The 13,096-nt window shown below is 41.6% G+C and overlaps 1 protein-coding gene across 1 annotated transcript in view; it reads left to right on the plus strand.

The window, feature by feature from the left end:
* ERBB4 (erb-b2 receptor tyrosine kinase 4) overlaps nt 1–13,096 on the plus strand; it is a 416,629-nt gene that overhangs the window by 178,251 nt on the left and 225,282 nt on the right. Inside the window, exon 4 of the mRNA XM_014951952.1 lies at nt 10,034–10,168. Coding sequence (XP_014807438.1) covers nt 10,034–10,168 — 135 coding nt within the window. The remainder of the gene's footprint in view (nt 1–10,033; nt 10,169–13,096) is intronic.

Consider the following 13,096-nt stretch of genomic DNA (forward strand, 5'->3'; position numbering starts at 1 on the left):
TACAGTTTCAGTACAGGAAAGCCAGGGAAAGGCACAGGCACTTCCCACCTCAGACAAATTTCAATTAAAATTCCTCTTCGAAGAGTTGACACTGTATCTCAGGAGAGGTTAACAATGTGGCATAGAAATGTGAGAGCGTACTTGAACAGATCCCATATAGAAATTTGAAGCTCAGCGGACACAGACTCCTCTTTCGAGCCCAGAAAAAAGATTAGTTAGGTTATGCAATTGCTGGAGCTGGCATAAAACCAGCTGCATGCCAATTACCAGCCCGTATGCAAATGCTTGTACTGAAACGCAGGATGCAGCTGGACGTGGGTCTGGGCACCCTTCCAGGTTTATTCCAAGCCACATTATGACAGTTTTGAAAGAGAAGGGCTCTATGGAGCCAGTAATTTTTCACAGCCTTTCAGAAAATGGAGGAAATTACCACTACATCCAGATCTTAACTATTTTTTTCAAAGGGAGAAGGAATTTCTGCATGTTGATGCCAATCAGGATGTACTTGAGGCACTTACGCTCCAAGACAGAAGGCCATCAGTCTGTTTGCCAAGTGCGCGGCCTGAGTGCCAGATGTGCTTGGGATAGAAAGCAGGCTTCTTGAATTTGTCAGGGGTTGTATGAAAAGAATTGAAAAATATACCACCAGATAATGCCAGAGTTGAAGCTCCTGGGGATGCTGCAGGGAAACCCTGCTGCATTCGGGTGCCTCTGGCCCTGCTGCTTGACTTCCACGTGAAAAGCCCGCTTGGAAGCGGTGCAGCGGTGATGGCAGACAAACCACCACGCAGGATTTACTCACAAGATGCCTCTTACGATGAGCTGATGCCAGGAGAACAGTCTCACAGTTACATATCTCAGCAGATGGAAAAGGTAAACTGAGAGCTGCCACCAGCAGACATGAAACATTACAGGTTTGATCAAAATATTCTATAGCGAATGTCCTGACAAGGAGAGGCATTTAAAATGCTTGTGTCTGTCTTGGCAACACAGAATTGAATCAGTCAAAGTATGTAGCCTCATCCTGCGTGGAGAAACGATATGAACATCCTATGAGGAGAGAGATTGTTGTAAAAAGTTTAGGGGAAAAATTAAAAATAAGCGCCCTCAGTGACATTTCTCAAATTTGGCCCATATAGATGATAAGATCCGAAATGTAAGGTAGTCTTCAGTGGGTAGCTGGTTTCCTTAAGGGTTTGGTTTGGCTCAGTGAACCTCATACCTATTAGGTGGCTCCAAGCACCAGCTTCCACTTGTTCTGGCCTGGAATATGATGCTCTCTCCGCCGCTGCCCTGTGTTTCTTCAGACTCCCTTCACTGTTGGCTGCCTGCCCTTGAGATCAGGGAAGGAAGGAGGTGGGATGAGTCCCTGTTGGAGTAATGGGACAGTAAGGTTTAGGTCCCAGCATGTCCAGTAATTCCTGGTCGTACACCAGGACTCTGAACTAGCAGAACAGCTGGTCACAGGCGAAGGAGGACAGTTGAAGGATCAGGCTGCAATCATACCCCCAGGAAGCCCTGACTGGTACTTCTCTGTAGAGTTTATGGGTGAATCAGCAGCCAATGGAAACGTCCTGGAGGCACGAGGAAACTCTGCTGGAAGCCACCCATGTTGCTGTAGGGCTGACAAATAAACATACTGCCCATCAGGGCATCATTCATCTGGGTAAACGCTTCAATCACAGTAAAAGCTCTAGAGAAGTTATGAGGAAAAATGAATGTGAAACCATCATGATGAGCAAGGAAGGGTGACTTGGTTGTCTGTTGTTGCTGCACCTTTGCAGAGACTGATTTGTATGACAGATGAAGGAGTTGTTGCAGCTATAGGGCATGGGTAACATTTCAAGAGGGCAGAAGAAGTGACACTGGGATCTGTTCAGTCTTCACTGAACACATTTGGAGGATGCCTGACACAGAAGGCAGGGACTGTGTCGCGAAAGACTGCAAGGCAAGTGCTGATACAGCTGCTTTGGGTTATTACATCATATAATGTCCCACAGAACGCTCACCATTAAAGGTGACCAGACTGCAGAAATGAATTCCAGTACTGGGGTATCTGTCAGAGCCTCCAGGCTTTCTGGAGCCCACTGGGACACCAGGGAGACTTTGTTTGTCCTATTGGTACACCCAGTCTGCTGCACATCATCTCCCTTTCTGCACCTTCTGCTGGGTTTCTGCCAAAGAGTAAGAGCGGGGCAGAAGAGAGACAATTTGTTTAGGGTTCAGCAGGTTTTAGTGACTTTTGAATAATCAGATGCCCACAGCTGTGATTTCTTGCTGAAAATCATACTCAGGGGTATGGGTTTTGGAAGAACTGAAAGGTAAGCTCTACCAAATAATGGCATAGCACTGCAGAAATGGCTCACCTCTTCCAGAATGTGCAGTTGCTGCTAACTGGGACGCACATATCCCCATCGGGTAGTGCTGTGCTACCTCAGTGTTAAGTCATGGCTCCTGTGAATGAAAGGACTGCTCACTTCTGCCTGTTGGCATATTGCTGCTCTTGCTGAGCTCCAAAGCCTGCCTTCTGGGGCGAGCTAGTGATGTGTCATGCTCTCCGTAGACAGTAATTTGAAACTCATCAGTGATTCATTACAGTGACTTAAATGAATCCGATTTTCTTTTGGCTGACAAAAATCAAAAGATCGAAGGGCAACAGTTCTTTCATACTTCAAGCTGTAATGGTTTGTAGTCCAGATGTCCCCTTTGCATGAAACGGGCGGCAGTGACGGTGGCAGAGGTTCTGTATTTCAAATACCATAGCGCTTCTTTATACGGACACGTGACATGCTTTTAAATATATGTTATCTTCCAGATGGGTGTTTTGCATCACCAAATGCTTATCAGTAGATAAAAGTTTAAAATGAAGCATGCTTTTATAAAAATGGAGAGGATGGATTACTTATGGAGTGTTGTAAGTACTGTGGTAGTAGATGATTAATAATCATAGAAGGACGGAATAATTTAGGTTAGAAGGGATATCTGGAGGTCATCGGGTGCAATTTTCTGCTCAGAGCAGAACTAACTTCAGACAAGGATCAAGTTATTCATTGTTTATGAAAATCTACAGATGGAGAGAGCACCACCTCTCTGGTCAGTCTGCTCCTGTGCTTAACCGCTCTTGCTGTGAAGAATATTTTTCTGATGTTTCATCCGTGTTTCCCGTGTTGCAGCTTGTGCCCATTGCTCTTGTGCTTAATCTGTGCTCTTCTGGGAAGAATCTGGCTCTGTGTTCTCCTATAGCTGTCCTTTAGGTAGAGGCAGTCTGCAGTTAGGTGTCCCCCTTCCCCTCTCATCTCTTTTTCAGGTTAGACAAACCCAGATCTTCTCACCTCTCTTCATGTGACAAGTCCTTCAGCCTCTAAACACTGTAGTGGTCCCTCCCTGGACTCTCTTTTAGTTTGGCAACAACTGGGTTGTATTGGGGTGCCCAAAATTGACCCAGTGCTTCAGGTGCACCTTCTCATGTGACAAGTCCTCCAGCCTCTAAACACCGTAGTGGTCCTTCCCTGGACTCTCTTTTAGTTTGGCAACAACCTGCAGTTAGGTGTCCCCCTTCCCCTCTCATCTCTTTTTCAGGTTAGACAAACCCAGATCTTCTCACCTCTCTTCATGTGACAAGTCCTTCAGCCTCTAAACACTGTAGTGGTCCCTCCCTGGACTCTCTTTTAGTTTGGCAACAACTGGGTTGTACTGGGGTGCCCAAAATTGACCCAGTGCACCTTCAGGAGTGCCCAGCAGATGGGCTTGGGGTGCCCAAAATTGACCCAGTGCTTCAGGTGCACCTTCAGGAGTGCCCAGCAGATGGGCGTCATCACCCCCCTCACCTGCTGGCTCTGCTTCTGTAGCCCACTGAGTGATCACCCTTCCTCACTGCATGGGTGCACTGCTGGCTCGTGTCCATCTCGCCATCCACAGGGACCTCCAGGCCCTTTTCTGCCTCTCTCCCTGATTTGGAGAAGCTCACAGGAAGCCACGTGGGTTGTTGAAATGTTACGTTTTATGTCTGTTAATCTACCTGTCACCCCACAAAATTATATTAAGAAAAGAGTACATTAAGCACTTGGCTGCTGGCATCAGGATCAGAATTTGACTGGACAAAGAAGTGAGGCAATTAGCATCTCCTTCTGAAAATTAATATCCCTGTAACAGAGTCATGTAATATATGAAAGCTCCTCACCTGCAAAGTCAACAGGGTCAAACAGCTTTCAAAAGCCAGTGATGGGAAGAGAAGCAAACAAATGAGGTGGGTAACATCGTAAACAGCTACTGCTGCTTCTGCAGTTAACATCTGCAGAGGAAATGCTGGAGCTAAGGCTGGTCATACAGCTTTATGTCTACCCTGTTGTTAATTAACATCCAGGGTATGTGATACTGATGGCAGGTGTATGGGTAATGAAAGTAGTGTTGGTTGGAAGTGGTACACCTTTTTATTCTCCTTTCTCAAAGCAGAATAGTTATTACAGGAGCTGGAAGCCTTCTCCATAATGGAGGGGATGGAGATGATTTAAATGTAAACCTGGGCCTAAACACTTTTGTTTTTTTCCTTTTCCTAAGTAACCAGCTAAATGATGTGATGTCTTAATTTAATATCGCTGTGAGAAGGAAGAACTCAGGGCATGCACAGACAGAGGAATAATCTCAGCAGATAGAGATGTTGTCTTTCAGTTGGTTTACCATGACCAAACCCTTTCATGAAACAGATGTTCCCTTTGGGGAGATGGCTAAAGACAGACTTGACCAGAGCCTGCTGTCCTTTAATGAAGTAGTTAATTGACTCGCAAGGACCCTGTGAGCCCATCTACGCACACATTTGTGGTGCAGTGTTGAAAAGGGTACCCCATCAAACTCAGCGAAAAGTAATCAAATGACTCCATTTTTATTTAAGCAGCAAAACAAGTAGCTAGGTTTGGAAGATTTATGGTCAGGTGCTACAATCCAGTGTTCTTAGATATTGAGCAGTTGGAAGTGCAGACCCACAGGCTGCACATAACACTGATTGCTTTTGATAGAAATAAAGGATATCTTGCTGTTACCATCAAGCCTTGAAACTGACTTCCAGCTAATGACCCAAATAATCTTTACTTGAAATTGTATAATTGAGATCGAAGGCTGTCTGGGGCTTCCAGCCTGGTACACAGATTCCACATCCATGAGCTTTTGAGTATGGTCATTGAGCTGAAATGGAGAAGGTTAAAACTCTCATTTTCATTACCAAGCTCCCCCCATCTCCCAATACAAATGTGACATTTCAATTTTACACAGTCCAACTCTTCTTAAATCATCTGTATAAAAACTTCAGATCTTGATTGATGATGGATGAGCTATTGTCTCCTAAAGCACCCAGTTCTCATTACCCTTTAAGACATAGCTTATTAGTGATGGACCTGAAGTGCTTCCCAGTGGGTCATCACCAATCAACTGTGCTAAGAGATCAAAAGACTTGGTTTGGCATGAAATTTCCAGGCCAAAGCCATTTTCAGATAATGCATTCAACATCTTGGGTGAAATATGACAGTGTTTTGAGAGTGATATGGTATCTGACAACAGATCCCCATCACCTGGGTGACGATGGCGAAGACGCGGCACTGTCAGCATACAAAGATGCTTCAGCTCTAATGGAGGCTGACCTTGAAAACGAAGGTACCATCAACATGCATTGTGTAATATGTATGTGCAGAGTATAGCTGTATATGGTGTGGTGTAAAAGACAGCTGTTTCCTTAGCAGACAATCAGCTTGGAAGGTCTAAGATATCTTCTGTTTTGCTTTTGAAGTGTTTGCAGTGGCCATGACCAACAGTTTTTCCTAATTAACTCCTCCTTTCTCTGCCCACTTCAGAGCTAGTTCTTTTCCCTCTCACTATGCCACCTCCCATCATGCCAGATGGCTTCAGAGCACCAGAGAAGAGCTTTTAATTTGCAACCTTGAGTAGGAATGGCAATTTTATTAGCATTTTAGAACCAGATTCTACTGCTGAATAGGTGCCTACAGCCCCCACAGCACGTCAACGCACATGAGTTACGTGCACTTCAGGATAAGTTGTGAACGTAAACATGTTTTGCCAATTTAATCCACGTTAGAAATTAGCTAACAGACCGTGAGGGATTACACTGTACACATGAAAAAGTCATCTGAAGAAAATGCCCTTTTAACAGATGGATGAAGAAGAGTTCTTTCTGTCTGTGGTCTAAACAGACACAACACGCTTGCAGAACTAGTGTCCCTTTGCCTTGTTTACAGTGATCTTAAGCTTCTGGTGGCTGGTGATGCGTCTTCAATGAGTCCAGTCAAGCTCATTCTATTATAATAGATGTTATGAATTTAGCCCTTTTTTGAACATAGCAGACTAAGTATAAATTATGCGTGGTGTATCTGTCTGTGTTCCATGGCACTTTATGGAAAGTGGAAGATACTTGTGTTTCATCCTTGCTAGAGACCTGTATGTTTCTGTTTCTCCTGTTGGTATTGTAAGAATTATATGGTAGGTTACCAAAGTAATGTGGGAATGTCTACCAAGTTATGTGGTAATGGTTCTGCTTCATCACTGGGCTAATGGAAGTGAGGAAACAGCAGATATTATGGATAATACATTTCTGATTTAGCTTCCTGAATAGATAACCATTTCATAGAATTTTAAGAATATGCAGATAAAAGATTCCGCACAATCATTTGGCAGCAATAAGCAAAATAATGACAGAAGTCAGTGGCGAGTGCACTTGCTGATTTCTTTTCATATAACTTTGGTTACAGACTTATACTGCTTTTAAGACAGTAAATAGCTCTAATAAGGAAGATGATAAGATTTTGCATTCACTTCAAAATCAAGTGGCAAAAGATCTTGGAGCTACATCTTTGCTCAGAGGAGCTGCAGCCCTTGTGCTAAAATGGGAGATTGTTGTAGTCTTAAGTGTGGCCATCAGTACCTTATAGGAAGGTATCCAAAATTGTCTTGACGCCTTTTGGAACTCTTTTCCCAGTGAAAGCTAATGGGACGTGTGCTTCAAAGTCCCCTTTTGTAACTGTGTCCCTGAGCAGTGTAGAAGTCCAAGGGGGACGTTTGCTGCCAGCCTGGCACGGTAGGTGTTCCAGGCAGGAGTTGGTAGAGATGAGTTCTCTGCCTCCTGTCCCAGGCTGCAGTCCTGTACTTGGGCTAACGATTTTCCAGTGTCACAAAAAATTGTTTTAGAAGACAAAAATACTCTCCCCAAAATGGTATTTAAAATACGTTCCACCATGAGCAGTCCTTTTTAGCGCTTCTTTGCAGGAACTAGCTTCTTTCTTTGCAGCAGAAATCACAAAATTCGGGAGGGGACTTGGCATTCTCTTTCCTGCTCCAGCCTCAGAAAGAGTTCAACAAAGAGGCACCTCAGGTGTTGCTCACCAGAGAAGAAATCTCTTTTTGCCTGGTTTCCTTTGCTAGCTGCTCTGCACAGGCAGAGTTGCCTGCCTTTCTCCTCCTCTTTATTGTTTAACTTTATCTCTCACTTCCAGTGCTGTAAATTAAAATGAGATGATGACTTTATGATGATGAGTTCATTATACACTAACTCTATTGTATGTTGATTACATTTGTGCTTCATTTGCTTAACATGTAACAGGGTTTATTCGGTCTTTCCAGGCATTGTTCTTGCTAAGAGAGGGCAGGGAAGTGAAAAATGCATTTGAATTTAAGTCAGTGAAGCCAATGCATCTGTGCTGATTTACACATGCCGAGGACTCAGCATAAAGAAAAGTAGCATAGCAGCTTGGAATGGGCAGGGAGAAAGGGAATGAATTTGGGTCCCACAGAGCAGGAAGAGTCAAGCACAGGTCCTTTAAAGATTGTACTAAACTTTGAACTCAGAGTTATTTAATATCTGTAAGAGCCCATCTGTGATATGGTTTGATATGGTAATAAACCTAAACTCAGATTTATTAACGTCTCACCTCATGAATAGACCTGTAAACTTTAATCCTGTCACCTGTGAAAAATGGTACAGTGCAGGGCAAATAAAGATACTGCGTCACATTTTTGGGAAAGGGCAGCAGGTACAATGCTTGTTATTCAGCGATGAGGGAAGTCAGAGCATTTCCCACGTTTGCTTTTAGTAAATTACAGGGAAAGCTGTCAGCTTTCCTTGTAGTACAGAGAGGACACTTTCTGGTAACTTTTATGCTGAAAAAAATCTTTCTTCACAAATTGAAACTATTAGAATTACCTTTAGAGTGCGATGCTGCCTGATATAGAAGAATGCATCAAAGTTCCTAGCAGAAAAGAAAATTTGATAGGTATTGTCATGAGCGAATGCTCTAAAAACCAGAAGTTCTGCCAGTGGCAGGTGTTCAGATGTACCCACTGAGAGTGACACTATTCTATATCGTGTGTGTGTGTGTTTAAGGAGCTATGAATGTAGATTTTACAGATTTTGATGGTTTATTAGATGTTATTTTTAATCAAAATCCTGGGCCATAATGGATTAGGTAATCCTGTATAGCTGGGACAACACAGAGAAATCATCACTAGTCATTTTTTCAAGTGTTCTTCTAAGTCCCATTTTTCTCCAGAACAGAATTGCTAACAGATGCTGTATGTTTTTTTCCAGGGATCATAAGAATATCATACAGACAGATCATTGCTATATCTCTAATCTGGGCTCTTTTCTGTATAAGATTATTATTATTGTTTTCATTTTTAAGCTCCTTTTCAATGAAAAGCCAAGCTTTTAAACCCAAGGTTTCTAAGAAATAGTAATACTCTGAACTTATTGATACGGTGGAAGGATGTACTTACAGATGATCCTTTATTTAATATGTTCTGTTCTTGAGGGCTACCTCCTCTACATACTGTGGCCTGTAAACCCTGAAATTGAAATAAAAAATTGCAGTAATTACTTCCTAGTTGTTTGTCAACATGAACATTCCCACTAAAGCTTTTAAAGGTTTTCTGGGGAGATGAGGGCTATCAGCCGACCTTAATCACTGCTACCGTAGTCAAGATTTAATGTCTCTGTGAGAAGTGTGACACTCCTGGCTGCATAGCACCACTTAATGTCATTCCAAGGTGCCATTAGTAACTAACCTTCAACATTTCTTTGCTGAGGCTTGAATCTGTGACACTAAGCAGCACAGAGGTTTTAACTGCGTAACTCCTCTTAAATGTAATGAAAGTCACGTGGATTGTCCTCTGCTTTGGGTACATGAGAGCCAGGTTAAGTAGAGAAATTGTGAATTTGAAGAAGAGTTTAGAGGGTAAAAAAGTCAAGTTATTGCTCTGGAGGAAACCTTGGTGGTACAACCAACAGCTGTAAGATCATTTTCATGTTGAGATTTGACAAATCAATTCTCAGAGACAGGGCAACAAGCCATATTTTTTAAACAAGCTGATATAAACATGAAAATACAAACTACCAACTTTGATCTGCTCAGAAACCATCTCCTTTTGACACAAAGCTTGCAACAAGGCACATCAACAGTAGTTTTGAATCATAGTAGTTGAGATTTGGATCATATATAGTATTTGATTATTTTGGATTATGCTATTGCAGAAGCACTGTGCGGTCAGAAAACATGCTTTTTAGACATTGCGATGACTGGACTCTTCTCTTGTCCTGTGAGCTCAGGAACTTCCTCCCCCAGCTGAGCCTGTTAGTTTATTGCATGTTTTAGGTGTTTATATGTATTAATGAAATACAGCATAATGTGGTTGATTGCTTGTGTTTCTAAAATCAGTTTAGTCCTGAAGGTTTTTCTACCCATAAATAACAGTACTGTTCCATACCTGATGAGACTGGAACAACAGGTAAACCCAGTAATCACTCAGCAACTGTGTGGCTGTCTTCATCAGGTTTCTTATGCATATAAATACATGGTTCCTGTTGACAAATACTAGAAGCTACTTGCCCTCCAGTTTTCAGAGTATTAAGAGAGATTACAGTGAGAAATTTTTGCATTTAAATTTCATGCCCTCTCTCTTCAGTGCACAAAGCAGCAATAGATTTAATCAACTGTATGTCTAAATTCTTACAAGTATGTTCTCATGTTCTTTTATGCAGAAATACTGAATGGAGGCGTGTACGTTGGCCAGAACAAATTTCTTTGCTTCGCGGACACCATTCATTGGCAGGACATCGTGCGTAACCCTTGGGCCTCCAACTTCACTTTGGTTCCAACGAATGGCAGCTCAGGATGTAAGTACCAGTTTTATTCTTAGCCTTGTCATCTGCTCAGCATAAAACAGTATAAATATGGCCACAAGTTTTCCCTGATCCTCTGTTACAGAGAATTGTATTTTTAAATTTTTCCTGCATTCTTCATTGCATTCTTCAAAGTTTGTAGACTGCTTGTAGTAACATTGGGTCTAATCTTAAAAACGCTTTGTCTGTAGAGAGTATTTGAGAAAATCAGACATTTTCTGAAATGTCTCTCTTCTTTTTTCTCTCTTCTGTGTATTCTTTTTTCTATTTATCGCTAAAGACACTGTGCTGCCATGGAGGCACAGACGTTATTGTTTGCTTTGCATTTGTTCCTGCTGCTGTTCCAGGCTGGTCCTTGAGTCACTATGGTCTGTCTATGGCATCATAATTAGCTGCTGGAGTAATTAGGGTACAAGCTCATGGATATTCTAACTTTAGATGAGAAGTGAACTTCAAAGAAATAGTTACCCTGTTGTCTTGTGTGTATCTGTGAAGAAAGAGAGAGAATTTGCCGAGAATGGGATGTTCTTCACAATATAATCAATATTCCACTGGTTTTAATATGTTCTCTCTGTTTTAATGAAATCTCAATTTCAAACTTGGAGTATCTGTGTACATTGATTAATTTGTTTGATCCATTTCTCTATTTCCCTTCCCTAGAGTTACTCACTTTCGGTAGTAGATTCTTGCAGCAATAATGAACTCTAGTGAATGGTGGTGAGTGATACGAAGTGTTTAGGTAAAATATTCTACAATATAGTAAAGTGCATTCAAAATTAATACCCTGCTATTAAACAGTACCCTCAGGATGTATCAACATGGAAATTTGGGCATAGGCTGGGAAGAAGTTTATGTCAGATGTCAGAAGTGGCACTGCAGCAGACATATTTTTCTGAGCATTCTGGATATAGGGACATTCTGCATTGCTTACCATATCCTAAGGAGTCCCTCAAGGATGTGTAAATGACTGATTGTCTCTCTAGCTTCCACTGCAGTCATGAAACAACTTCAGTTCTTCAGTTGTATGTTAGGAATTCAGGAAAAAAAAAATATCAGATGCTGGGACCATTTGTTGAGTCCCCATAATTTCTAAGCAGCAACTTGCTTTTAACCAACTGCTTTGTGGAATAATGGATTTTATTTAAGGTTGACTTGCTTTTGTATGTCTCTCCTGCTACCCTCAAAAGCAGAGGACAATTACTTGAGAAACAGCTTCCTCCGGGAGCCTGCCAAACTCCACTGCTCCTCTGTCTTCCAGCCCTAGAGATGAGGCTCGTCTCTTCTGCCTTCTGGCTGGAAACCTGACATAGTTGTAATGCAGCCAGCTATCTTATTTGCATATTAAAAAACCTCATCGTTGGTGATGATCAGTTCTGAGCAGAACTGATAAAACCTTTGAAAGTTAGGGAATGCCCGTACCCTTTTATGAGTCATTGCTTCAACAAGAAAAAGAGTTGGTTGTTACTGTGTTCTGTTCCTGGGTTTTCTTTTAACCTTTGCCAGTTCTTCAAGACAAATGCTTCTGCAACACCAAGGTAATAAACTTCTTTGAAAAAGCAACCAACATCAATACTATGTTTTTGAGCTAACAAAAGTTTGAGTGGCGACTCCAGAGGAATCGGAACAAGATCAGTGCTGAGTACTTTTTGAGTCACACCCTGAAAGTAATAAAGGCAAATATTAGCTCCCATAGCAAGATGAAAGAATGTATGTACCTAAATCCAGTTTTCCTAAAATATTTTTTCATTCCTGGTGAGTTGTTTTGAAACATAGGGAATGAACAACTTGTGCTTTGCCATTTGTGCTTGATAAACCTGATAAGCAGAATTATTTCAATGATGATTTAGAGTTATGTACCAAGGCAGCTTCATTAAGATAGCCACCCAAATTTTGCTTCATTTTGCCTTACTTGGGCTGGAGCCGAGCACCGTTGGACTGTATTTAATTTAACAAACAGAAGCCTCCCTCTCCAAGAAACTGGATTCCATCTCGATACTACTCATAAGTCCTGTGAAATTTGATTAAATTAGCTAATCCAAACCATTTCTGTCTTCACAATTTACATAGGTGAAAATCTAAACGCCCTTATGCAGTAAGACAACAAATGGCTAAAGTGGTTTAACAAAGGTGTTAAGGCTTTGGGAAACAAAGAATTCAGGTACAGAATTCACCATTTAAAATAGACTGAAATTAAATAGCTGTCTCTGTGTGCATGCATGTATTACACACACACAGGGGGCTGTGTGTATGTGTGTATAATATATATATATATGTATAAAGCCTTTAAATGGGATCACTCAAATGTGAACCTTATTACTACCTGTCAAGAGGTAGGAGAAAGGGAATGTGCTACACTGGTAGTCTAAGAAAGAATTAAGACAGGTTTTTTGTGCTGGTGCAGAAAGAACTTGCAGAAATGAACATTGAATTATAAACCTAGAATGGAAATCAGTGTAGAGTATCATTAAATAAGGTAAATACTTCTCAAATTTGGCTCACATGTCACTTTTCATGATCTGCTAGGTGCTGTGGGTGCTTGCTGGGCCCAGCTTTGCTATTTTTCCACTGTTGCAAATGATAGTCAGTGCATTTCAAAGTCTTTGGTACTTTTCTGCATAGACTGTGACTCATGCTTTTTTAGATCCAGCATGTATATGTATTTACTGTTTATTTTACATGACTGTATTAAATTGCCTGAAGTGTCAGGTGCCTCCTATCAAATGCAAATCTCAGTGAAGTCCATTGGAACTAAGTACCCGTTGCTTGGCATTACCGAGAATATCCTAAGTGCAAGAGATGTCAAGGAAAGCCCTCTGGGACTTTCCGTGTCAGAATATCTTGAAAAGAATGAGTGGGTTTTACTGCTCATCTAAAAACCTTTACAGGAGAGGGAGAAGGTCTGTCAGAGAGGCTGCATCAGTC

This window comes from Calidris pugnax, unplaced genomic scaffold, assembly GCF_001431845.1.
Source record: "Calidris pugnax isolate Ruff unplaced genomic scaffold, ASM143184v1 scaffold179, whole genome shotgun sequence".
Lineage (NCBI taxonomy): Eukaryota > Metazoa > Chordata > Aves > Charadriiformes > Scolopacidae > Calidris > Calidris pugnax.